Source organism: Epinephelus lanceolatus, chromosome 13 (genome assembly GCF_041903045.1).
Source record: "Epinephelus lanceolatus isolate andai-2023 chromosome 13, ASM4190304v1, whole genome shotgun sequence".
NCBI lineage: Eukaryota > Metazoa > Chordata > Actinopteri > Perciformes > Serranidae > Epinephelus > Epinephelus lanceolatus.
In genome coordinates this window covers 15,331,172-15,359,165 of record NC_135746.1, presented here as the reverse complement: position 1 = coordinate 15,359,165, position 27,994 = coordinate 15,331,172, and the positions used below count along the sequence as shown (strand labels likewise).

Sequence of the window (27,994 nt, the reverse complement as noted above, 5' to 3'; positions counted from 1 at the left end):
AAACACACATCAGGCCTCTTGTTCATAAGGCTCTCCTGCAAGAAAGACTCCCCAGGTCACCATAAATTTGTGAAACTTTTATTGTTTTCAAGTATGCCTGGGCCGTGAAACAGTGCTACAGGTAAACAGTACAGGAAGCATGAAGAGTAAAAAACAGCAAGAAACATGACTTAATACAGAATGCATGACCAGAAGAAGCACAGAGTTATAAACTACAAATTGATCGGTGAGTAACCGTAGGGCCCGGTTAAAAATAATAAGAAAAAAACCTATACTGTATCCTCATCAATGAAACAACTAAAAAAATTGATACTATCGGTGATATCGTGACCTCGATGAGACTCTTGTTTCACCACAGGTAAGCTTCAGTGTTTTCACATTGTGGAAACCTGCGGAAAGAAAAAGAAATCATTGATTCACTGGCCAAAGACAGATTAGTTTGTGATCAAGTTATCTAAGAAAACTCTTTCCCAATAAATTTGTGCATTCAGACACTCCCATGTATACTGTATTTGCATCATTGTAGAAGATATTACAGGTATTTTTTAAAAAATATAGGCTTGCAATCAAACTTAGCAAAGTCACTTTTGAATTACTCAAAGCATTTTATTCACTATTTCCTGCATATAAGCTCAGAGAATGTTAGACAAGCCTTTTTAAGAAGCGGCTTGGTGAAACTGTTGATCCATAAAGTACATTTTCAATGGACATGCAATTAGAAAAGGTCCCAAACATCAAGTCATGAAAACTGTAATTACTATAAATTTAAATGTTGTAAATGTGACACAAATCACCATTTTTATTTCAAAACATTGATTTGATGACTAACTTTTAAAAGCCAGCAGTAACTACAGTAATCCTAATGACATCATAGAGAAGAGAAACATACACACCTTTCCATGAAGGGGAAAAGGGGGAGATACGATTATCTTCTTAGAAATACTTGGTACGGTTGAGAGCTCTTTGTGCCAGCTGTCCGCTCTCATCCGTTATTCTCTCCCAGTCTGTTTGACCCACCACAAAGCCGATAGCACGCTTTCGATCCGCTTCCTTCTGCTCTTCAAGATCAGCCCATCGAACCTTGACAGAACAACCAGGGTACTTTGTTATGACCAGGAAGAGGATGACAGAGCATCATCATCAAGACAAATCAGCTTCATTAAGTAAGGTTATACAACTTGGTGAGTTTCCAAACTGAAAAATAGCCCTGGAGTACCTGGATTTTGAGCATTCTGTATTTTCGTTGACAAACAAATACATTTAAGACGAGCAAAGCAACAGTTCTGTAGCACAGCATAGCGATTTACCCTTTTCTTTCCTGGTTGGGACAAACGTGTGGCATAGTCGTCTGGTAGCTGAAGGTAGTCCTCCAGGTCTGCCATGTCTTCACGCTTCCTCTTCCCACCGCTCCCCAGACCGTCCAACTTGTCTGTATAAATGGAAGATCACTATTCTGTCAGTCCCATGAAAACTCAAACCTTGTCATCCCAACATTAATTTGTCCATGAAAAGACAGACAGTCAATCAGCATTATCAGTTTTAGCAACGTCCTGCTTCTCATACAGTCACATACAATAACATCTGACAAGTTTAATCACAATAAACTCTAGAGGCGGTTCTCTTGGTCACTTTCCTCCCTCGATTGCCTGGTGTGGGATTCATAGAAAGTATGACCACATTCACGTTTTCTAGAGGTGTAATAATCCATTGATCTGGATTGATGTACGAAGTGAAAACACTTATTCATATCGTCAAGATTTAAGATTTGCCTTTATTCTTGAAATTCCAATGGCATGTCTGTGTTACTGTCAGAGAGCACCAGGCAGATAATGGTAAGAAGTCAAGAAAACGACGAAGAGGATACTTTCTCTCTTCTCAAGTAGGGATGGGCATTTTAAGTATTTCACACTCAAATAGAGCACTCACATTAAATTATTATACAGTACTCGCAAAAAAAGGTCCAAAATGAACATCCAAGCAAAAAATACATGCATGGCTGAGGGTTAACCTTCCTTTTTGCACTGCAGACTGTAGAGATATGATTGGCATGTTAAATGTTATATAGATTGCTCTGCACATTCATTTATTTTGTCAAAATCCTTCCAAACATCACTCTTATGACCTTAGATCGAGAAATGCCTGAAAACTCTGAATGTTATCTGCTGCTGTGCAGATCTATCATTTTGGCTACATGGAACTGTGCAGATATTCATAGATAGCCCATCACTGCATCCTATCCAAAAATGTAAACTTTAAATATAGAGCAGAGTCAAATTACGAATGGGTGGAGGAGTGTATGTGTTGTATTGTGTGAGTCTTTCTTTATGTGTGAGGGAGAGAGCCACAGGAGAGAGTGAGAAAACTGAAATGCTGAAGCAAGTCTAATGCTGTGGCTTAAAAAAAAATGACGTGACATTTACATTTATTTTAAATGTAATTTGTAATTTACACTTGATGGCTGCAATATGGTCATTTTATCTATCCCAAGTGGAACAAGCTGTGATACATTAAGTATATTGCCAACCCTTAAGCTGGATTTATACTTGTGCGTCAGCTCTATGCAGAGCCTACGCCATTGTGAGCATTTATACTTGTGCGGTGGTGTGTCTGTGACTCTGCAGTTACACCTCTAAAACACACATTAAACATGACTTAATAGTAACAGTTTCAAAGTTTCAAACACAAATCAGCTTCACTATAACTCGCAGCGTTCACAGACAAAACACTTTTTTTTGCTGGACACATTTTCCCCACAAATACAACAAGCTAACGTTATTAGCACAAGCCTATGGCATTTTACATTGTGTAAATTAGCCTAGCGGCTAGCGGACTTTTCCTCTACTCATCACAATTTATTGTTTCTTATCTGTGAAATTAAAGTAAACGGAAGCTTCGTTTCCACTGAGGGAAAAGGTTTCAGTTTACAAAAATAGACAGAAGGTATGCGCCGTGTAGACATTCCTGGGGTGCACTGCAGGCTACAGCGTAGGCTCTACGCAGAAGTATAAATCCCACTTTAGTGCACGGATACACACACAGGTATAAAACTACAAGGCACCATAAACATCATGAACAAAATGAATATAACAGAATAATAATAAGAATAAGAATAACAGAAAGGAGTACCTACCAAGTTTTGCCTCAGACGTGTCCATCTCCCATTTGCTTTTTGGAATGTAGCCCTATATTATATAAAGAAACACTGCAGTGGTTAAACATTTGGGTGATACAGGGAGAGGGAGAGAGACAGCAAGGGGAGGCTGAAAAGAGAGCAGACTGGTTTATCAAAAGACAACACAGGCGACTGACGGATGAGGACTTAACTAGTTAAGACACATAATGTAACAGTGGCATGCAAATATACTGCTCCTGCAAGTTGAGAGAAACTAATGTGTTCAGACTGAACTGTGTTTGTGGCTACATGTAAAAGAAAAGTAAGAATGGAGATCAGCTGTGCTCTGCTTTGGAGAACACAAACTCTGTTGCTACTTGGCAAACCTCCATCTTCTGTCAGAGGATAAAACAGCAAAAAGAGCACTTCAATCTCCTATTATGTAGTCTGCATGTGTGAGCTAATGATCTACACATTTTACATTACAAAGAAAGATGCCCCTCTGACTGAGTCTGCAGCTCTGCTGCTCAAACATGAATATCAGCTTTGTTAACAAATCATAAATATGTTGATGGTCCAAAAAGCACACTCGCTTTTCCAACAGCATCCCTCCGAATCCTCAGCTGTCAAATGACACTGATGCTATCTGACTGGCTAGTTAACAGCAAACTGCTAACAGTCCACTGCCAGCACTACCCAGTTCCTCAGTAAGGACTTTGTGGAACTTAAAATATATATTTAAAATGAGTGCAATTACACCTCGAAGGTTTGTTTCCCTTGGATGAAGTTATTCTGGATAGCTGCAAGCTCCAATTTTGAAACATCATGACCAGCATATGAATGTCTGGTACATCACTCAAAGAGCGACCTCTTTTTACTGCAGCTGAGATGATGTTAATTTAAGAAAAAAAAAAAGTTAATTATTTTATCAAAGACAATAAACCCAGGCAAAACCTTTGCCCCATATAATATATGACAGACAAAACAGCCTCTGCAACGAGTGATGAAATAAAATGAGTAAAGCTGATAATAGTTGCCTCCATGGCCCATCTCTGTCAAAATGTTATAATTAACATCATGTTTGATGGTTTCATCAGTCAAACAACAACACATTTAGGTCAGTTTATCTCTCTTTGACTTTAAGAATTCGAGGGACTTTTGTCCCTTCCAAGTCGCTGTTTTTCCTATCAACTTCTTTTTCTTTGTAAAGCCTTTTAGGTGTATAGGGATGGGAATTAAGAACCGGTTCTGTTTGAGAACCAGTTCTGAATTTTCTGATCCATCGGAATTGTTTGCCTCCAATTCCTTTTAATGATGCTGCCATGTTTTTCTGGCTGTTGTATGCTGTAAAACAATTATATCAAACTGGGCTTAAATTCTTGGAATGTCATGTATTTGACATTCTACACACAAGTGCCACTGCTTCTCAACTGAGCAGCACATCCATCACTGAGGGTAAATGTCTTGTTACAAAAACATTAACTCCAAGTAGGCAGGCCGAGCAGATTTCTCTGACCAAGAAAATCTAAATTAAAATGAATGCTGTACAAAAATTCTCTCATTTTATCTACACTGTGGTCAGACTCAGACGTAATAACAGAGAAAATTGATCAAGAATCAATGAGGTAATCGATAAAGAATCAGACTGATAAGCAAAAGCCATAATGAAATTGGTATCAAGAAAATCTTATCAATCTCCATCCCTATGGGTGATGACAAGACTTTCTAACATCTTTTTATTTCTTACTATATCAAGATAAATCTCCCCTGTCTCTTCAAGAAAAGGAACACTGGATATAAAAGTCTTTTCACAGACTAGATTATGAGGTAATTTGTTAAATTCCACATTAGATATGTATTCAAAAATGTTTTCATCTATTTATTTATTTATTTATTTTTGACATGAATTTGCTGTTGTGCTGATTATTTAATTATTTGCTTTGGTTCTCTTTTATTTGTAGAATGTAATTTACACCGGTCAAAACATATATGTTTTTACCCCTTTTAATTTTTGTGCAAAAATTTAAAAACTTTAACACGGGTGTTTTCAATTTTTCAGATTAGACCTCTGCTCAGGTTAAAGATGGGCGGCGCTTTGCTGTCACAGAAAGACAATCAAGCACAGTCTGTACACACCCATTCAGTCCTGACAGGAAGTCTAATCAGGTGCATGAAGTGAAAATACCTGTGTGGGTGGACACTGCGTGTGTAGGAGCTTTGAAGAAGTTGATTTTTTATTCAGTATGCGTTAGGTGCATACTGTAAAAAAACAAGCATTTTTTTGACTATTTTTTAAAGTGTGTAAAATTAAGATGAATATATCAGTACTGCTCAATTTGTTATGAGTATGACAAAAAGAAAACATATAGGATAGTGATGTGTTGCTGGTAGTTCGTCTTCCTGCAGCATCTGCTCAGATTTAATCTGAGTTAAGGCACACTGGATTCCTGTTTATTGTACAAACTGAAGAATGTTGATTAAAGTTAAAAAAAAGGAGGCATCCTGTTGCTTTAAAGGACAACAGACTCAAAGGTCTGTTCAGATTATTTATAAAAATATTACACACAAGACAAACAGCCTCTCTACAGACTTTACTGAAAAATAATCAGATTTAAAGTAGCTGTATGTGACATTCAGAGCACATCTGTGATTCAGAGTCTGAGCCAGGATTGTCTGCACACAGCTCTCAACATGGAGGTGTCTGAGCACTGTGGCTAGCAGCTAACGGTGCTTACAGCATGAACAGCGCTAACAATGACAACAGTGCTGACAGAGCTTACATTGTTGAAATGTGGGGTACTGGAGGGTGTTACGCATCTGCGATGACGACATTTGGCCACAGTGGGTCAGGACGGGTTTATCAGCGGTAACCACTGTATGAGGTCACTGCAGAGTGGCAGCTACTAGCTAGCCACTGGGATACACACAGGAACTCACATGCAAAAACACGCACGCACGGTCGGACTGTCGGACCGTAACAGAGAAAACAGAGGCTCTGATTTGTGATTTCATTCTCCACTCAGGAAACCATCAGTCCACTAAACATCCTAACACATTTAATAGTTGTTTGCTGCTATATTAATGCTCTGAATATCACATACAGAACCTTTAACAAAAAACAAAACTACATACAGACTGGAGTTCCAGCTTGTACTGCCAAGCAGCAGCTGCTGCATGCTCTGTCCACACTCTGTGCAGTTTAGCACCTCACAGTGCGCTTCTGACTAACATGACATCACTGCTGGATGTGGTCGCAACTGCAATAAACAATATCTGACTACATCCAACTTTGATGCCAGGTGTGGTAAAATTAATTGCTATTTTCAGCGGCAATACTGATGTACTGATACACGGACTCCAAGTATAATTTTGTTTTTTATGTTATAGAAATTAGAATAAAAGCAATTTGAGCATCATTGGTCTCTTTAAAGTATCATACTTAGCTCAGAGTAAATTAGCCAAAAGCCAACATATAGTGGCTTGAATAAAGTAGTGTACTATGCTATAAGGAAGATTAATTGAGACTTTTTGTTTCGTAAAAGTTGACTCCATAGTGTTGGTTTGTCCTGGGGACGCAAAACATTCACCACACTGAGGACCAGCAACAGCCTTATTAGATAAAGTGTTTGATGCTCCTTGATGTAGCTGTTCTAGAGATTTAAGCAAAGCTCTAAGTTGTAACCTTTAATTTCTTGTGACTGAAAAGAGACAGTCGTTAAAGGATTTGATTTTGCTGACTTGTAGCATGAATGTAAATATAGTATTTCTGCAAACAAAGAACACTGACTTTGTATTTACACATTCTGTATAATTGTGGTCCACTGTGGGACACAAAACTGGTTTCAGGAGAGCTTAATAAAAACTTCAGTACAGATACAGAGACACATATTGTGATATTTGAGGACTTCTCAAATCAGTGTGATGTCTGTAACTTTAATTTGTTGTAAATGTTTCTTGATTTTTCAAGATGTCAGGAAAAAATTACAACAAATGAAGAAATCAAAACTCTTTATAAAATCTAAATGAGGCGGTTGGAAAGTGTCATATGTCAAATGTCATTTGTTTCAATAATAAGAGTGGTTTGTTTTAAATAAAGAATCGGCGTCTACTGCTCTGATATTATTGAGAATTCAGACACCAGAGGTGCTAGAAAACTCTCACAAGGGCTTAAGGGGCATTTTTATAATTACCATTATTATTTAAACTATCTGGATGTGAGAACTAATGGTTTCAGCAATCACACCAGGCAGACTTAAAAGTCTGACCCATTGTGATTAATGTGCAGGGCCACAATGCAGCAGTTTTAGACCTGCAGTTCAGACAGTACGGTTTAAGGTTAGGGTGATTTCAGCTTCATGATCAACAGTACACGTTGGGAGACGACACGCATGCTCTGTGTGGAACTGCAGGCCTCAACTGGCTGAATGTAACAATAATCAAAGCAGCTCGATTTTAATTCATACACCCTAGAAACAATATTTTTTTCTGCACTTCAGCACTAAGTGCTAACCACGAAGGTACCACAAAATGTCTAAAAATTCAAAATGGACTTTTATAAAATTTTGTTTGAACAAACTACAGTCAAAGTGGTTTAGAAATATTAAGGCATATTTTAATAAACATGACAGATGGAAACAGCACAGTCAGTGCAGAGCTTGTGATTTTCAAACAAGAATGGTCTGATAAAACAATCTTCTATGTTACTAAGGCATTTTCATGTACCAGTCAATATTGTGCTACAGCTGTACCATACTAACAGATGCCACCTAATGGCACTAATGGGACCTTAATGGTCTGGTTGGACTGGCGCAAAAACTTTTTAAACCGGTTTGATATTAAGCAGCCGCTCCCAAGTGGAACATTATGAGACTGAGAGAGCCCATGAATGAGAGTGTAGCCACTCCGGTCCACTTGGTGGCAGTAACACTGCCTTGTCTCGTCTTATGACCCCAAAAAGTGCATGAACTTTTTAGCAAACAAACACAACGTGTGGTGTGCACATCTTCCCCCCTCCCACCATTACTGATATTTGAGCTCCTTCATGTTGTCATGCTCTCCTTACAGCTTACCAGACACTAGTGCAAACTCATAAATAAAGTATCTGGCTCTTAAGCTGCTAAATGCTTCGCTACGTTCACCAGCAAGTCGTCAGCTGCGCCTGATGTTTGCTGCTGAGCAGGTTGTGTGCAGTGTGTTACAGTGAAGTTGTGAGCTTGACAGCTAAACAATTGCTCACTATAACACTCCATGAAGCCAATGAGATCTATAGGTGTGGTTTATTACTGCGAGTAACCCCTTTCACATTGTTACATAGTTTTCCATTATTTGAGACATTGTTATTAGAAAAATATGTATTATAGCTGCTTTACGGTAAGGCAGATTTGTTGTTAGCTGTTTGATTATTATGCAGGCTTATTGTTTCAACTGTTTTTTTTCCCTTCTCATGAAAATGACTTTTCATGATCAGAAATTCATGAAACTTTGCCTGCCCCGCAAGTATAGTCCCAAGCTTTGTATACTCCATATGGGGAAATTTCCCCTGAGAGCGGTACCAAAAGAAACATTTAAACTTCCAAAATCTTTAACTAAGCATTGAGTGCTTGGCATTGAGTGGTGGATATTACAAAGTCCACCACTCTGATGTTATCAACACCAGTACAGGTAATTCAATTTTTTTTTTTTACTTTTTTTTTGTTTGTTTGTTTGTTTGTTCAAATTTCACCAGAACAGTTGTATGTGTTCAGAACTGGATAACTATATTATTTGCTTTGGGATTGTATAAAAATCAGAGTATCTCTGTAAACATTTTCCTTCTTTTCAGAGGGAAATATTTACGTCATCTTTGTAAAATTCATTTGGCAGATAAATTACGATTATTCATTCATTTCTTTTAAAATCCCAGGATTTTAGAAAGGACTGACAGAAAAAAACAGATAAGACATGTTTTCATGTTTTTTCAATGATGACTTTTTAGTTGACATTGAATTTCTGTCTTTTGTATTTTTGTTTTTGTCTTTCCATGAGTGAAAATCTGAACTTAGTATAATGGTTAAGTCTCATTCACAATAATGGAGGCCAAAGTTTGGGAACACTGTTCCTGGTGGTGGTACTACAGCAACAATATCAATTTCAAAAATTAAACTTTGTTTTAAAAAAAAAAACAACAACATTGATGTGAAGAAGAAAATTATTTCAAATTTCACTAACAAGGAAATCTGAGGAAAAAAAGGAAAAAACTAAACAGGAATCTTGCAACTGCTCCTTTAGTTAATGGACTGCTGCACCTATTAATTTATTTCTAAAATGATTCAGTACAGTGTTTGTCTAGCTCCCTTGTATTTTCTCTGTTCTGCTCTTCCTCGAAAACTTTATATTTACTACATAATAAATTGAATAACTGGACAAGCCTTATGTGGTAGATGGGAATACAAATAAGTGGAAATGATTCTGAAACTATGTGGCCATATATTTAAGCTTTCCGTGTCCTACCATATCACTCTCTTCTTCCTCCTCTCTCTTCTGCTCCTGGGGCTCATCATCGGGATTAAAGTCCTCCATTTCAACCTAATAACACAAGCACATGTTAGTGTCCAGACCTTTGAATCGCCCCACTCTGTGCTTCACTCTTTAAACCCCAGCAAAGCAAGTATGTTAGCACAGTTACACATCAGTATGGACTGAAAATGACGTTAAGTTCCCATGAATATGTTGGTTTCTTGGTGACTGTTTAAGGAAAATTGAATCCCTCTCCCCATGGAAATCTGTTAGAGTGGACACAATGTCAGACTAAAGATGGAAACTGAGTCTGTGCCAATTCTGTCAGAAATCAGGCAACTATAATTATAACTACAAGAACCGACAAGCTTTGAAGACCTCACCTCCTCTATAGCAGCATCCTGAAGCAGCGACCGGACGTCCAAGCGCACCATATGACGTGGCGAAGGCTCCCAGTTGTTGGCCATCTGCATATAAAATGCTCCATAAGAAATGTATTCTGTATGTAGGATCGTCAGTGAACATCTCTCTCATTACAAATGTTTCGGAGACAGTTATTTGGTATTACAGACCCTCGTTATATCCTTTTGTGTGCGCCCATGGACGTTTCTCTTCGCACAAGTCTGTGTGTCTGCGGTGATTTCAGCGAGGTACACCTTGAAATAAGGAAAACAAAACCTCTTTAGCACAGGGCAGACTGGAACAACACTTTCGATTCTGACACATTTGTGAACACTACTCACCTCAAAACCTTTTGTTTTAGCTGCGCTCCAGAACTGATCAAAATGTTTAACCCTGTCATTAATAGTGTCCAAAATGATAAAGGGGAAAAAGCCGTCATCCAGAGTTTTCTTGAACGTTTTCAGCATGCTGCTCCGGTACGTGTCCTCCATCTCCGGCTCGTACTCGTACTCAAGAACCTGCAAGACAGATTTTTTTATTGTATTACATTGTTTATACTGTTAACTGCTGCTGAATTTGGTTCCCAATTGCATACTTTTTAGCACCACTTTGGTATCGTTGCACGTCACACTCACCTTGGTTTTGACCCTTTTTCCCGTGTCTGGGTCTTTCTCAGTTTTCTCAACCTCCGTCATGAAATAGTCGTCCAAAACAAGAACTCTTGGAGGTGCGCCGCCACAATCAACTTCCTTATCCTAAATGCCAACAAGATTGAAAAGCAAAGTTCTCATGATTCAGTTTGTTTTGTTATTAAAAGGCATTGATAATTGTCATGTTAAAAAACATCTTCTTGGGAAGGTCTGTGAGTATTTATTTTGCTGGTATGACTCCACTCACCCGTATGAGCTTTGCAACATGGCTTTTTCCACTTCCTGGAAGGCCTCTCATGATGATGACAATCTGTTAAAATAAATCACTTAAATTAGTATTCAGTATAATACAACTTACAGTGTGATACTGTCACATCAGGAAACACTGCGGCAGTTATTAGTACCCTTTCAGGTCGAGATGATCTGCCAGGTGGTTTGAGGATATCGTCAATATTCTTGATTTCTGGTTTCTTCTCGACTCGTGGAGGCGGCTGAGGTGGAGGCGGAAGGGCAGGTGCAGGGGGAGGCCCTCTGTCGTCTTGGTAACTTCTCCTGTCTACTGTGTGATATTGATTGCAGTTAAAGCATTTCTCTGAATGGCACTATTTCCCCACGATAGATAAACTTTTAATAACTGAGAAATAAATTTGTGATTTAAAGCCCAGTCCAGACCATAGAAACAGAATAAGAGTAGAATGGACATTCCCTTCAAATCAACATAAGAGCCATTTATTACCTCCGCCAAGGAGGTTATGTTTTCGCTCGCGTTTGTTTTGTTTGTTTGTTTGTCTGCAAAATAACTCAAAAAGTTATGAACTGATTTTGATGAAATTTTCAGGAAAGGTGGATAATGGGACAAGAAACAGATGATAAAATTTTGGTGGTGATCGGTTGAAGCAAAGTGGATAAAATAATAAATTAAATCTATGGTCTGACAGCCTCAGCAGCAATTAAGACGGTGAAAATAGTGCCATCTGGTGGCTGGAAAGCACGTCTTGTTCTACTTGCTAAATACTGTTGTAATTCTAAAGTTGAAATTAATGTTCTGTGTTGGAAAAAAGAAAGTGAAAAATATATAAAAAAAACCCAATATATTCTGTGTTGGTACAAAATAAAAACGAAATAAATACACCAGTGTCTCCATGGTGAAGGCATATATAACCTAACCAATAATGATAGTGATGCAAATAACCTAATTGTGATGCAGGCTGCAAAATCTGATGCAGAGGAGGAGGGAATATCACTTACTTGGCGGAGGTCTTTTCTAGTATGTACATTTTTCTTGTGCCAAGATACGTTTTCAAATCAAACAAGCAGTGGCCAACTCCAGACATACCTCATTCAAACTCCACAGAAACAAAATAAAAGTCACCAAAACCAGCTTACTTAGTGTTCGTAGTCACCTAGCTAATTAGTCCACTGTTTCACCAATCACCAACTGTTATCTAGTCAGTAACTTCACTGAGTTAGATGTTAAAAAATGCCGATCAGCATGCTGTTTATCCCTGCAGTCTCTCTCTGCCTCTTACTGAGCAGCGGCTCTCACTCGTTCTTTGAAGGCAGCTACAGTATATCACGTTTCAACAACCAGGCAATTAAAGGCAACAAAAGAAAAAGGGAAATAACATTTCAACGAGTAATGCATTATTTGAAAAAATAACTAAATAACAGTGGGCCAAAAGGGAGTTCTTAAACTAGTAAGTCTGATACAATTAATGGCCCCACTGACGCCACTCGCCATTGACTTTTGCACTAGTCAAATGACCACAACAAACAGCTCAATGTCCTCCCTTCTCATTTTATTTCTATGGTTCAGACCAAAGATCTGCAACAAGATAAGTCTAAACTTACGACAACTTGCAGTTTATACTAGTGCAACTAGACAAAACAGTGTATCATCTCCATAGCAGCGATTCTACAGTACAGGCCAAAAGTTTGGACACACCTTCTCATTCAATGCGTTTTCTTTATTTTCATGACTATTTACATTGTAGATTCTCACTGAAGGCATCAAAACTATGAATGAACACATGTGGAGTTATGTACTTAACAAAAAAAGGTGAAATAACTGAAAACATGTTTTATATTCTAGTTTCTTCAAAATAGCCACCCTTTGCTCTGATTACTGCTTTGCACACTCTTGGCATTCTCTCCATGAGCTTCAAGAGGTAGTCACCTGAAATGGTTTTCCAACAGTCTTGAAGGAGTTCCCAGAGGTGTTTAGCACTTGTTGGCCCCTTTGCCTTCACTCTGCGGTCCAGCTCACCCCAAACCATCTCGATTGGGTTCAGGTCCGGTGACTGTGGAGGCCAGGTCATCTGCCGCAGCACTCCATCACTCTCCTTCTTGGTCAAATAGCCCTTACACAGCCTGGAGGTGTGTTTGGGGTCATTGTCCTGTTGAAAAATAAATTATCGTCCAACTAAACGCAAACCGGATGGGATGGCATGTCGCTGCAGGATGCTGTGGTAGCCATGCTGGTTCAGTGTGCCTTCAATTTTGAATAAATCCCCAACAGTGTCACCAGCAAAACACCCCCACACCATCACACCTCCTCCTCCATGCTTCACAGTGGGAACCAGGCATGTGGAATCCATCCGTTCACCTTTTCTGTGTCTCACAAAGACACGGCGGTTGGAACCAAAGATCTCAAATTTGGACTCATCAGACCAAAGCACAGATTTCCACTGGTCTAATGTCCATTCCTTGTGTTTCTTGGCCCAAACAAATCTCTTCTGCTTGTTGCCTCTCCTTAGCAGTGGTTTCCTAGCAGCTATTTGACCATGAAGGCCTGATTGGCGCAGTCTCCTCTTAACAGTTGTTCTAGAGATGGGTCTGCTGCTAGAACTCTGTGTGGCATTCATCTGGTCTCTGATCTGAGCTGCTGTTAACTTGCAATTTCTGAGGCTGGTGACTCGGATAAACTTATCCTCAGAAGCAGAGGTGACTCTTGGTCTTCCTTTCCTGGGTCGGTCCTCATGTGTGCCAGTTTCGTTGTAGCGCTTGATGGTTTTTGCGACTCCACTTGGGGACACATTTAAAGTTTTTGCAATTTTCCGGACTGACTGACCTTCATTTCTTAAAGTAATGATGGCCACTCATTTTTCTTTAGTTAGCTGATTGGTTCTTGCCATAATATGAATTTTAACAGTTGTCCAATAGGGCTGTCGGCTGTGTATTAACCTGACTTCTGCACAACACAACTGATGGTCCCAACCCCATTGATAAAGCAAGAAATTCCACTAATTAACCCTGATAAGGCACACCTGTGAAGTGGAAACCATTTCAGGTGACTACCTCTTGAAGCTTATCGAGAGAATGCCAATCAATGGGGTTGGGACCATCAGTTGTGTTGTGCAGAAGTCAGGTTAATACACAGCCGACAGCCCTATTGGACAACTGTTAAAATTCATATTATGGCAAGAACCAATCAGCTAACTAAAGAAAAATGAGTGGCCATCATTACTTTAAGAAATGAAGGTCAGTCAGTCCGGAAAATTGCAAAAACTTTAAATGTGTCCCCAAGTGGAGTCGCAAAAACCATCAAGCGCTACAACGAAACTGGCACACATGAGGACTGACCCAGGAAAGGAAGACCAAGAGTCACCTCTGCTTCTGAGGATAAGTTTATCCGAGTCACCAGCCTCAGAAATTGCAAGTTAACAGCAGCTCAGATCAGAGACCAGATGAATGCCACACAGAGTTCTAGCAGCAGACCCATCTCTAGAACAACTGTTAAGAGGAGACTGCGCCAATCAGGCCTTCATGGTCAAATAGCTGCTAGGAAACCACTGCTAAGGAGAGGCAACAAGCAGAAGAGATTTGTTTGGGCCAAGAAACACAAGGAATGGACATTAGACCAGTGGAAATCTGTGCTTTGGTCTGATGAGTCCAAATTTGAGATCTTTGGTTCCAACCGCCGTGTCTTTGTGAGACACAGAAAAGGTGAACGGATGGATTCCACATGCCTGGTTCCCACTGTGAAGCATGGAGGAGGAGGTGTGATGGTGTGGGGGTGTTTTGCTGGTGACACTGTTGGGGATTTATTCAAAATTGAAGGCACACTGAACCAGCATGGCTACCACAGCATCCTGCAGCGACATGCCATCCCATCCGGTTTGCGTTTAGTTGGACGATAATTTATTTTTCAACAGGACAATGACCCCAAACACACCTCCAGGCTGTGTAAGGGCTATTTGACCAAGAAGGAGAGTGATCGAGTGCTGCGGCAGATGACCTGGCCTCCACAGTCACCGGACCTGAACCCAATCGAGATGGTTTGGGGTGAGCTGGACCGCAGAGTGAAGGCAAAGGGGCCAACAAGTGCTAAACACCTCTGGGAACTCCTTCAAGACTGTTGGAAAACCATTTCAGGTGACTACCTCTTGAAGCTCATGGAGAGAATGCCAAGAGTGTGCAAAGCAGTAATCAGAGCAAAGGGTGGCTATTTTGAAGAAACTAGAATATAAAACATGTTTTCAGTTATTTCACCTTTTTTTGTTAAGTACATAACTCCACATGTGTTCATTCATAGTTTTGATGCCTTCAGTGAGAATCTACAATGTAAATAGTCATGAAAATAAAGAAAACGCATTGAATGAGAAGGTGTGTCCAAACTTTTGGCCTGTACTGTATGTACTTCCATTTTGATTTCCAGCCTATTGGGTATATTTTTTAGCTGAATATAATTTGTAGCCTCTTTGAATATGTATGAGAATAGTGAGATACTTCCTACAGTTGCATTTCTAGTAGTGATGAAACAATGACTACATAAACAACACAAACTGAGTTTCAGATGGGCCGATTCACAAAAATGTAAGCCACAAAAATGTAAGCATCCAGCTCAATCGATTAATAAGTCAATGAATATGTGTGTGTGTGTTTGACATGTGCACATACAGCGAGCAGCAGCAGCAACCCACCATCCAACAAAGACGAAATACGTGTCAACAGCTGCATGGATGTATATTAGACAGGCTTGGCAGAGATGAAGGGCTGTTATGGGAAAATGCCACAGCAAGCAAACCCGCCATCTGCAGACAGTTTACCTGACTTGATCAGCAAGTTTGGCTACGAGCTGATTGGCTGTTGAAATAGGTGACGTGCCTTACGTTCTAAAACCAGCCACTGGCAACTGGAAAAACTGAGTCACAGGTGACTCCATCAGCCAGCATAAAAGCTGAGACCAGTTCACACCGCTGCAGCTTTTCTCTTCAAAGCCAGTTTCATCTCGTTGGGAATCTCTGGTCTGAACTGGGCTTAAGTGTGAAATAAATTCCCACCAAACACAGCTGAAGAACGTGAGTACACGTCTGTTAACAGATGTAGAGACTGAACCTACTGTAAGGTGAGGAGCTATGGCCGTAACGCTCAGGCACACCGCGGTCGAGTCCGCTGCGCTCGTATGGAGGTCTGTCATAGCCAGGCCTTCCATAATGTTCGTCACGATCACGACTCCCACTTCGGTCCCTCTCCCGAAGTTCCCGCTCTCGGTCCCTGTATCCTGAGCGTGAAGAAGGTACCAGCGGAGATCTAAACAGAGGAGGAGCGTTGTTAAGTGATGCCAACAGAATTTCTTGTTTCAAACTGGCACACACTGATGACTAATCACAATGTAGTGACACAATGTGATATTGTACCTTTCTTCAACCATGGACTGTGTGCTTGAATCAAAAGACAAACAGAAAACAATATTACACATGTACGGAGACAGCGCACTTCCGCACAGTTTGGAAAAAAAAGGGTTTCAGGGCCACCAAAGGAACACGTTACCTGTCATCTCTGTCTCGTGGGGGATAGCGTTCCCTCTCATATCTTTCTCTTTCTCTTTCATATTCAGGTGGCTTCTCTCTGTATAATTCCCTCTCTCTGCTGTAATCCCGGCGGTCCAAATAGGGGTCCGATCGTCTTTCGTAATAAGGGTCTCTGCCATAAGGATCTCTGAGAGGTTCTAGGAGAATGAAACAGTTCATTAATGAACAATGGTTGGAAATCTGCAAAAGCAAGCTCTGTTTGACTCGACACAGGAAAGATTAATGGGACAGAGACTCACCTTTCTCATAGCCCCTGTCTGATGTCACAGGGTCAGGCCTCAATATAATTCTCTCACCATAAGAGATTCGCTCAACAGTGGCTCCGGGCTCTGAAACATTAAGGTTTAATGTCACAACAAAGTCCTGAAACTACATCTGTTGTTTATCTATTAAGATGGTCAAATGTGTTTCTTTGCTGCTCATACCGTGCCCATGCCCATAATCCACAGTCTTTGGAATCAGTGGAGTTGTGGATACAGAGAGAGATGGCTGATAATCTGTTGCAGCAGGTTTAGGATCCCAGGACACAGGTTCAGTTACAGCTGTCTGAGCAGTAGTACCGATTCCCTATGGATGGCAGATTTAATATGATACTAATCTGACAGGTAAATACAAAATGGCAAAGTAAAAAATATAAAAAAGTATATAATTATACAAGCGGGTGATATACAGATTATACTCACAGACTCACTCATCACAGACACACAGTATGACTTGTCATGTAATTTTTTTAAGCTACCTGCACAAACATGATATGTCAAACACACACTCCCCTTGCCCATCCAGATCACATTCTCTTGGACGATAGTTTGTGTGCATGTTTCTGTATCTGCAGAGCTCCAGACCACGGCCAATTATTTGTATTTTGCGACCATGGAGCACCAGTGGGCCTTGCAAATAATATTGATATATGAACTGGAGGAATGTTAGTTTGTTTCCAAGTCACGGTTAATAAATCTTCACATTAAACAGCTCCTCTGTAATAGTTGAACTTTCTGCTAACAGCTAACTGTTGACGGAAAGCTCCAAGTTCACAACAAAAACATCAATACTTCCAGCCCGAGATGAGCCGGGTGCTTCAGAATAAAAGTGCCAGTGGTTCTGCTTTGATTTATGTCATTACAGCCACACTTAAATTTTATTATAACAGAGCCTTATTTAACAGTGTTTTGTTTAACTTTATTTTATTTGTACTTCATTTAACTTCATTTATCTTTATAACAGTATTTTATTTAACTTTGTTCTAACTGTACTTTCTTTAACTTTATGAGAATAGTACTTTTTAAAAACTTAATTACAACAGAACTTTAACTTTTTTATATCAGTACTTTATTAATCGTAAGAGTATTTTTTCTTCAGTTTAACAGTAGTTTTTTTTAGTAATTTAGTAGTTTACGAGAGATTTTAAAATATCTAGATATTTATCGTGTATTGCGATTTAGCCTAAAAAACATCATGATATTGTTTATAGGCCATATCGTCCAGCCATGTTCATATAAATAACAATAACAAAAATAAAAAATATAATTTAAAAAAAAAACATTTATAAAAATGTATGGAAAAAAGTCTGCCTAGCGTCCTCTAGTGGCCGTGCTGGTCCTTTAGTACCACATTACTGACATGTTTTGAACCAACATGCATAACCAGTGATCTTGCCTGTCTTACAGTGATGCACTCTTACTAATGGGACTAACAAAGCTAAATAATTTACCTTCAAAACATTCCTGACATCTGGTGGGATCTCCAAACCAAGAAGACCAGCAGGAAGCTCAGACAGGATGTCAGGTGGTGCAGACTGAGGTTCAGCACCAGGTGTCTTCCCCTCCTGCAATTCCCTGTTGACACCCCAGAATCCCCCAAATCCATTAGACCATAAAGTAAAGTAGATAACACACAAGCAATATGGCAGAGCTGCAACTAAAATAAAACAATGACTACAGAGTGCAAAGGCAGGGCAGCCAAGCTTGTTAAAATTTCATCTCAACTGTTTTTATGTGGTGGCAGAAATCCCAGAGTTGGATATTTCAAAACCTAGGCAAATAATAACACTGCACTCTGTATGGCTAGATCTCACTAGACAAGTTGTAATGTATTTTGTGCAAACCTAGCACATAATGTGTTGATCAATGATAAAAGTCTACAAATTACCTTATAAGTTTCAACTCTTGAGCAGCCTTCAAGATGATCTCATGCTGACGCTGGGACAGAGCAAGTACATTTCCACTTGGTCCTTGAGATGTTGGATCAACGGAGCTCTCTGGAGGATTTGTGACAGGTACAGCGGGAGGTAAAGGTGTCCGTATATCCAAAGGAGGCTCTTCTTTACGCTCATCATAGTGAGCTCTGCGATCCTCATAGTCAGCAGAATACCCTCTCTCTGGTGGTAGAGGAATTCTTGAAGGCCTATCCCATTCTGAAGGCGGTGCTGGTGGTGGGTATGGTGGTTCTTCTTGTCGGTACGGTGGCTCATCCCTATACTCACAAATTCTAAGTTCCCCTCTTTCCCTGTCATGTTCATCATAAGGATATGGGCGACCTCGTTCTCTTTCCTCTGGCCAATGGCCATCTCTGTAGGGCTCAGGTGGCGGCATGCGAGGGGGATAGTCCCTCTCAGGAGGAGGACGCTCACTGTCCCATTCAGACTCATAGTACTTGCCCTCATGCCGATAGTCATCAGGAGGATAGTCTCTTGGTGGCCGCCAGCGATACCCCTCTTCTCCATGACCATAGTCCGCTACAAAACCCTCACTATGTCTTTCTTCATATTCCTCATGTGTTGGACCTGGCCGCCACATGCCTCTTGCCATCCCTCGACCCATAGGTCTCCTCCTCATTCCTCCGGAATCCATCATCTCATGTGGAGCCAGAGGACGGCCTCTGCCATGTGGCGGCTGCCACTCTAATTCTCTCTCCATGCCTTCATCGTACAATGGCTCCTCCATAGGATCCATCATTTCGTGAGGCGGTGGTACACGACGCCTGCCTCTTCCTGCATCAGGATGCATCGGATGGCTATGAGGGTCATGTCCATGGTACCCTTCTGGATCCATTTCAGTATCATCCATTTCCATTCCATGACCTAATGACTCGTGATCCATTGGCCCATGTGCTGGGTGAGGAGGGCGTCCTCTTCCTGGGTGCATGAAACCAGGATGTCCAGGTGGAGGACGACCCCTGCCGGGTGGAAATGGGGGTCTCATGCCTCTCATTGGAGGTCTCCCTTCTCCCCAGTAAGGATCCCCTTCCTCTGAGTATTCTGCTGACTCAGGTTCTTCCCAGTGTATCTCCACTGGCTCTCCTCTTCCCATAGGTGGTCCTCCTCTTCCCATAGGTGGTCCTCCTCTACCCATAGGTGGTCCTCCTCTACCCATGGGTGGTCCTCCTCTTCCCATTGGGGGTCCTCCCCTACCCATGGGGGGCCCCCCTCTTCCCATTGGAGGTCCCCCTCTACCCATTGGAGGTCCCCCTCTACCCATTGGTGGACCCCCTCTACCCATTGGTGGCCCTCCTCTACCCATAGGTGGCCCACCTCTACCCATAGGGGGTCCGCCTCTACCCATAGGGGGTCCGCCTCTACCCATAGGGGGTCCGCCTCTACCCATAGGAGGACCACCTCTGCCCATAGGTGGGCCTCCCCTTCCCATATGGGGCCCTCCTCTCATCATTGGGGGCCCTACTCTCCCCATAGGAGGTCCTCCGATTGGTTCTTCATAATACTCTTCCTCTGTCGAGTAGTGATGTCCATCTGATGTCCACATTTCTTCAGGGGGCACCTCCGATTCCTCATCACCGCACTCCTCGTATGAAGGATCGTGCCAGTGATAGTCCTCCTCCTCTTCCTGCATCTCCAAGTTCTCCTCGGGTGGCATGTAGTCATAAGACATTTCTTCCATATCCTCCTCATGTGGCATAGTATTCGGCATAGTATTCGGCCCCCTAAACTCTTCACAGCCCCTTTGCCCACGTCCTCGTCCAGGCATTTGGACAGGCACTGGGGGCTGGCCTCGTCCCCTTCCAGGAGGAGGCCTTGTAGGATCTGGCCTTGACTGCATATGGACAGAATCTTGTGGGTCCTGTTGGATTCCAGGGGGCTTTGGAAGCAATTGGGGTTTGTTGTTTGTTAATGGTCCCTCTGGTTTGTGGGAATTTTGTGGAGCAGTATTTTTTGATACTACAGTAGAAGGAGCAGTTACAGGAGGCTTGTCTGTACCAGGTTTTGGTTTTTCAGTATTGATAGAAGCATTTTTGTCATCTGATTCCTCAGGTTTTGTTTGTAATGTCTGAGGAATAGGGTCATCTTGGACAAAAAAGCCTTCAGCTCCAAGCAAGTTGTCATCTGTCAAGTCATCAGCACTGGCCTTACCACCTGATTCTGATTTGACTTTTTCTTTTTCAGACTGTGGCGGCCCCGCTGCCTTTCCAGGAGTCTTAGAATCCATACTGGCTGGTGGTTTAGGGGCAAGTTGTGCCTTAGGCTGGGGACCTTGCTGTTGTTTTTGCTGAGGCACAGGTGGGCGTTCAGTTAGGGGCTGGGGGACAGGGAGCCTTTGGGGCTGTTCAAACCTGGGCTGCCCCCCAAATCGAGGTTGGTCAAATCTGGGGGGACCATCAAAGCGCTGCCGTGGTTGGTCAAACCTGGGGGGACCATCAAAGCGGTGCCTTGGTTGGTCAAATCGAGGGGGGCCATCAAAGCGCTGCTGTGGTTGGTTGAACTTCGGGGGCCCATCAAAGCGCTGCTGTTGTTGATCAAACCTTGGGGGCCCATCAAAGCGCTGCTGTGGTTGATCAAACCTTGGGGGACCTTCAAAGCGGCTCTGTGGTTGGTCAAACCTTGGGGGAGCATCAAAGCGCTGCTGTGGCTGGTCAAACCTTGGGGGAGCATCAAAGCGCTGCTGTGGCTGGTCAAATCTTGGAGGACCATCAAAACCAGCATTGTTTCCGGTGGGACCAGCAGGACTACAGAAATTGTACGACAACATTATTATTAATAAAGCTTCTTTAGTGATAACCTAACAATATAAAACAATACATATTCACTGTCAACATGAGATACAACACAGTAATACAAAACAATCCCAACTGACCGTGGACCTCTGATGCTGTTGACGCTTGGTGGCTGAATGGTGGGGGGCACTGGAGGTCTGACTCCCATGGCTGCAGGGCCCACTCCTCTCACAGGAGGACCAGCAGGTGGTTCTGAATGTGGCCCAAAGCCAGCAGACCGTGGACCTTGAGCGTTGGGACCAACACCAACTGGGGAATGCTGTACACCCAGGCTTGCTGACTGCTGCTGCATATGCATGTCTTGTCCAGGGTACTGGCCAAACTGTCCCATCATCCCGCTACTATACTGGCTTGAGGCGAATGGCACCATGGCAGTGAGGGTGGCCACCCTCTCTTGAAGGTGGGCATTGGTCGCGTTCATCTGCTCCTGCCACTGCTTCCACTGGCGCTCATAGTCCTGCAGTTGGTCTTTGTGGGGATAGGTCTGGAACTGCTCGTACCACAGGGCGAAGGAGCGATCCCAGTCCCCGAATAAAGGGGTGAACTGCTGCTGTTGCATTTCATAGTGCCTCAGCTGCATTTCAGGAGACATTGACTGCAACAAAGGACATTTGGTTTAAGTGTTATCATATATGTACATGCAGAACATAAAATGGCTGAGACACGACATCCTGGGTCTCCAGGATGCTACCAGCCTCAGTGATCAGAGTTGTTTTGTCTCTTGGTTCAACTAAACACACTTTGCCTGCTTTTCACCTGTCATTTTCTAAAGGCTACCGGTCATTTTCAGACCAGGAAAAGTAACTAGCTGGATAGTAGCTGTCAAAGAAACTACAATTCACTCACCTGTAAGTTTGTAGGTTGCTGAATCAGCTGTTGGTACTTTTCCAGGATCTGCTGAAGCTTTTCGTGTTGTTGCATAAGAGCCTGGTACTGTAAGCCTGCTCTCTGCTGCTGTACCTTCTGCCACTGTGCTGCTGCAGCCTGCAACTGCTGCAGGCGGGCAGCCTCCTCTGGGTCTTGTGGGACCTCGGGCTTTAAACAGAAATAAGACAAGATTGAAGCAAAGCATATCTCTGTTACACACAGGGAATATTTGTGACATAACTGAGGGTAGTTTAGGGGATGACATTTCATAGATGGTAGCAAGGCACGACTGAGAACATTTTACACAGTCATTTAATGTAAATGGCAACATTTATGTCCAAATTCAGATATCTGAGGTGGATTGGAACCAAAAAGAAATTGAATTGGTGCATCTATTATTTGACTTACTTTATACAAAAAAATCTTGATAAACATTACAATCAGCAAAGCAAGGTGTTATTTTTTTTTTTTGCAATGATACTGAAGACATTTCAAATTATTCCCAGTCCTACAGACAAACAAGAGGTGGGTAAAAATATGTATACAAGGGCATTACTTTTACCAGGCAGGTGTGACAATAACCATCAATGGGGTGGGAGTCATTAACACTATAGAACGATGAATAAATGTGCTCAAGTCCTATGAATTTCACACATTCATGAAATGGCAGCATTCACATAACCACATGTTATTACATGTGGTTAAATATCTATGAATATGATGATGGGTGAGTGGTTGGTGGGACTTACGGTGTCCGTATACGTAGGTGAATTTCCTACATTGTCACTCTGTAAATCCATGCAAACAACAAACATATTTAGATCCAGTAATAATGTTATATCTCTTGTATACCAAGTATAAAACTGGATTTGATGTGTTCTTAAAAGGCTGCTGAATACAGCACAGCCATTACTGCACTGAACAAAAAGCAACAAACTCATAAACATGGATCAAATTACTGTACTGAACTGCACAAAAAAACGAAATGCTGGGTTTTAAATGGAAGTATTTTTTACCTGAATGGTTCAAAGCTCAAGTACAAATCTGGCATAGGGATCAACAGATTATCGGCCAGGCAAATATTCTGCATTTTTAAGATGATTAGAATCATTAGTTCTTTTATCTGATAGCCGATAAAATAAATTAATTGTAAAATGCGGACTTTGGCTCAGATTTCACCACCTCTCTCTGCCTGTTTTCACCACTCAGTTCTCTTACTCTGCTGCCACAGTTCTATCAGATTGGTTACCCATCACGAGTAACAGCCTATCAATACTGTCGTGCTGCAGGTGGTAAAAGAGGAAGACAGACTTGAGCTACTTTTGGTGGGCGAGCAGAGCTGTGTGTTGAATGTGTGGCAGCAGATATTACTGAATTGGTAATAAACATCACAATCCAATACGATGAAGCTGCAAAAACACCCAGCGTTTCACCTGACAATGCTCTGCTGTTAGTAATAGTTACTGTATGTAAATTCACTTGTACGCATACAAGAACTGCAAGGACAGGAGGATGGAGTGAGACGGCACTGGGACGCAGCAAGAGATGTGACCCAGTACACGATTATCATAACTCAGAAAATTGCAGTGCAGTGAGGACAGAAATCTCATACACCAGAAGTAAATAAAGTGGACCAGGACACATACACATTCAACCCACGTTGGACCCGTTTATGAGTCACCAGTCACTCTCTTACTGTCACGACCGAAAAAGGCCTTGAGGAGAGATGTCAGTCTGCAGTGTACTTCATATATAAAATAACACAGGGCGTCGCTATTGAGGAGTGTTTTTGTATTGCGTCAAAACCTCATTCCATACTCTCTCTCTCGATGGATGGACTCAAGAAAAGGTCTGAAAGTGCAGCGTGGGAGTAAGACACATAGCAACACCAGGGATGGCAGACTGCGATACATACAAAGACAGTGTCATTAAAAAAGCAGTGGCTCTTTTAGATAACGTAAAATGTTTTAAGATAATGTTGTCACTATGAATATTAATCAATGCATATTATGGTGTTGCTTTAGTGTTAAGTGTTGTGAGTTCATAATATTTGTCACAACAGTTTAACAGATACAATGCACCCCTAGCCCACAACTAAGAAGCCTCACATGTCACATGACAGTGTCAACCAGTTGTTGTTGACATTGGTAGTAGGGCAAAATTAGCCTCAAACAGAGATGAGGGGTAAGGGTGACACAAGTCTAGTAAGCTCACTTCTTTCTAACTCCACATCCCAGATTTTTGTCTTCAACCTTATAGTCTTTAGCTCCAACCTATGATGACTCAAGTGAGGGACTCCTGCTGGAGCCACACAAGGCCATATACAACTTTTTTAGCATTATTCAGCAGTAGTACACGCCAAGTTTGAATTCTTACATTCACACCTCCGTAACATTACAGTAATGCTTACCTTTGTATCCTCAGGAGGTGGAGGTGGTGCTGGGGGCTCCTCTTTCGGAGGGGGTGGAGGAGGTGCACCTTTTGGCGGTTCTGATGGAGGGAGAGGAGGCACAGCTTGGCTTTGAAGGGGTGGTGGCACAGGACCATCATTGTCTTTCTGATTCTGTTTGGCCTTCTCTTGTTTTAACTTCTGTAGATTTTGAAGATGTTGTTTGTACCAAAGTTGCTGTTGCTCCTGTGTGAAACAAAAACAGGGACATCTGTTTGAGGAATCTTGCTTTCCTTGTTTTACCTGCACATTCCTTGCTCAATGTGACATAATAGGGTTACAATTTCAAATTTTATGTCAATGGCCTAAAAATCACACAAACAAACAAAAATGGCAGCTTTACATTTATTTTAAATTAAACCCTAAATCTTTGGAGCATACTTTAAAACATCAGAAATTAAGTCTTTCACCTGCTCATATTTCACTTTTCTGAAAATGTAAATAAAAAATATAGTTAACCAATTCGGGCAACATTTATTTAATGTACAAATATTGATTTAACTATAAAATTTACAGTGTTAATATGTGTTGACATGCTTGGCATTGCACATCATAAAGCTCTACTCTAATTTCATATTGATCACATTAAATATAAACCAGACCAGGTTATACTGCCGAGTTAAATTAATATTTTCTTCTGTTGTATGCAGTTGAGCAACCAGAGGCCTCCAGGACAGGTGCAATGCTCCTTGCCAAGTCTGTGGAACTCTATTACAGTTTTATTTAATCAGGTAATCTCATTAAGATCAAGATCTCTTTTGTAGGAGAGACCTGAATACGGCAGATAGAAAGAAAAACTACCATAACTGGACATTACAAAAGCACATACAGCATCAGATTCTATTATAGAGATGGTGATGGAGAGCTTCGCCTTACAGGTTGGTCTAAATTCGTCCACAGGTGTTCAGCTGGACTGAAATCTGCTGACTGTAAAGGCTGCAGCATTTAAATCCCGTCAATTTCATTCTCTCCAAACCATTCAGTGAGCACTGCTGCACTAAAGCATCAGCATTCAATATTTTTCATCACTCTTTTATTCAGGTTTTTCCTTTAATTTGTCCCATCTGTGTGTTCTTTAAGTAATATTGTTTTAATTCAACAGAAAAAAATGAGCTTAATCGTATTACACAGTCATAATAAAGACTCCTTCTCTCCATTGTTTTCAGTAATACAACCTCAGGCTCTGCATATACAATAGTACAAGTACAACATCTCAGATTTCAGACTGGATAGTCTAGTTTGTTGACTAACTGTCCATCATGGCACAGCTCTCAAAATCTGTGTTGTAGAGTTAAAAATATCCATTTTTTTCATCCAATCCACGTGCTTTACTCCTTATTATCTGCTCTTTGATTCTGAAATCATCTGCCGGTATTCTCTATGCAGAAGGAACAAAACTTTTTTTTTTAAAGTCCAATCAATATTTATATATTAAATAAATGTAACAGCTGGCCTACCCAGAGCACACCCTCCTCATACCCTGATCCACTCCCTGCTGATATGAGCAAGACACCCCAAATTCGCATTGCAAGTGGATCATGTGACTGAGTCTCAGTGTATGAGTTATGGTGGTTCTGAATCCAAAACATTATGCTAGATATACTGGTTCAGTTTGCATGTGATTAAATACATCCCGATATGGATAATTCAAGTCTGTTTATCAGTTACACGACTTTAAATATATTTTGATTCTCTTCCACGTTTGAAATGCACGGTATGATGCTTGTACATTTGTGTGCACCAGGGTTGGAAGTTATCTTTTTTGTCTACCTGCCACTGTGGCTGGTGGAAGTTCTGATTTCCCGTTGAGCAAAGTGATCGTTGCCAAAACATGGCAACACATGAAGATACAAGGCATTACCTGCAAAGGTAAGGAGTTGTCTTCCTCTACTGTGGGTGGATCTTTCTTGATGACCTCTTTGGCTTTGGGAGCACTGTTGTTCTCCGGTGGTTTGGATGTCGGGGGTTCTGGAGGGGGAGGAAGCGGCTGAGGATCGCTGGGCTGCGGTTGCGGTGGGAGGGGAGGAGGCTGTGGGTGTCCCGCCGGAGGTGCAGGGGGACCTCTGTTCAGCTGAGCAGGTGTCTCGTCCTGCATATAGTACGGCGGAGGTCCAGCACCGCCGTCTGGATGCCAAGATGGTCCTGAATATCCGCCCGGGTGTCCACCACCGTACGCATTATCATTGCTGCCGTGCTGTAACACAGACTGGAGCTGTTTCTGGTGCAGCATCTGCAGCTGCTGCATCTGCTGGAGGTGTTGCTCTTGGAGGCTGGAGAACATGGAGCCGCCGGAGGAGGGGGCATCGAAGCCGCCGAAACCCGTTGTCGGTCCTGCGTGGCCGCCGCCAGGTTGCTTCCGGGGCCCAGGCCCTCCAAAGTTTTGTGACGGGGGTGCCCCATAGCCTCCCCAGGAGGGAAACATTGTTAAAAAGCAGAATCAGTAACCTGATCCTTATCGTGACTCTGAAACGGCGAGGCGGTGCGCGCGGCCTTTGTGTTCACATTCAGCCGGGCCTGAGAGGCTAAAAGCTAACAGCTAGCATTAACCTACTCAACGTTACATTTTCATTTCCCGACCAGGACAGAGCGCATTAAACAAAGAGACTGAACACCAACTCTGTAGTGAGACACTGTTGTCCGTTAGAGAAATAAATGAATACCTCTATCGTTGTGAAAATAAGTTACAAAAACGTTTAGAAACGGTTATATCATTGAGTTACTGATGCTACAATGCGACGCAGTCACTCAATGATGACGGAAATACGTCACAAGTTATCCGGTGACCACTTCCGGTAGAAGTTCTTTTTTTTTTTAATGTTATGATTTTATACTGAAATATAAAAATAACCGTTATGGTGAAAATGTTCTTTTTACCAATGTCGTTTTTCTATAAGAATACCCATGCTTTATTTTTCCCCAAGTATTTACGTATTTTATTAACTTTCTAAAAAAAAAAAAAAGAAACAAAAAGTATATTCAAAATTACCTTTTAAAAATAAATAAATTAATTGTTTGTGTTTTGTTTTTCTTCTATAGTATCTGATTAGGCTATGCTTCCCATTATACATTGCTGTTATATATATATATATATATATATATATATATATATATATATATATATATATATATATATATACACATTATTACTATTATCAGTCTAGTAGTAGCAGTAGTATGACTTTGCATTGATGTTTTTTGCAAA

At 41.4% G+C, this 27,994-nt stretch overlaps 1 protein-coding gene across 5 annotated transcripts; it reads right to left on the bottom strand.

Moving 5' to 3' along the window:
- Window positions 1-66: 66 nt before the first annotated feature.
- On the bottom strand, window positions 67-27,556 carry ylpm1 (YLP motif containing 1). Of its 5 annotated transcripts, none has more exons than XM_033648508.2 (23): window positions 26,654-27,539; window positions 24,754-24,978; window positions 23,093-23,131; window positions 22,323-22,511; window positions 21,557-22,071; window positions 18,621-21,428; window positions 18,184-18,307; window positions 16,898-17,039; window positions 16,712-16,801; window positions 16,432-16,609; window positions 16,299-16,322; window positions 16,001-16,191; window positions 11,064-11,218; window positions 10,907-10,969; window positions 10,645-10,764; window positions 10,351-10,527; window positions 10,180-10,263; window positions 9,991-10,074; window positions 9,602-9,676; window positions 3,131-3,182; window positions 1,308-1,429; window positions 894-1,080; window positions 67-389 (listed from the first exon to the last, which is right to left on the bottom strand). In XM_033648508.2, exons 1-22 carry the CDS (start codon window positions 27,212-27,214, stop codon window positions 934-936), a joined length of 6,165 nt encoding a protein of 2,054 aa, XP_033504399.2. In that variant the 5' UTR covers window positions 27,215-27,539; the 3' UTR covers window positions 67-389; window positions 894-933. The 5 variants fall into 5 exon arrangements, with proteins under 5 accessions (XP_033504399.2, XP_033504400.2, XP_033504402.2 ...); XM_033648509.2 differs by having other exon boundaries at window positions 11,064-11,215; XM_033648511.2 differs by lacking the exon at window positions 23,093-23,131 and having other exon boundaries at window positions 26,654-27,556.
- Between the last annotated feature and the right edge of the window lie 438 nt (window positions 27,557-27,994).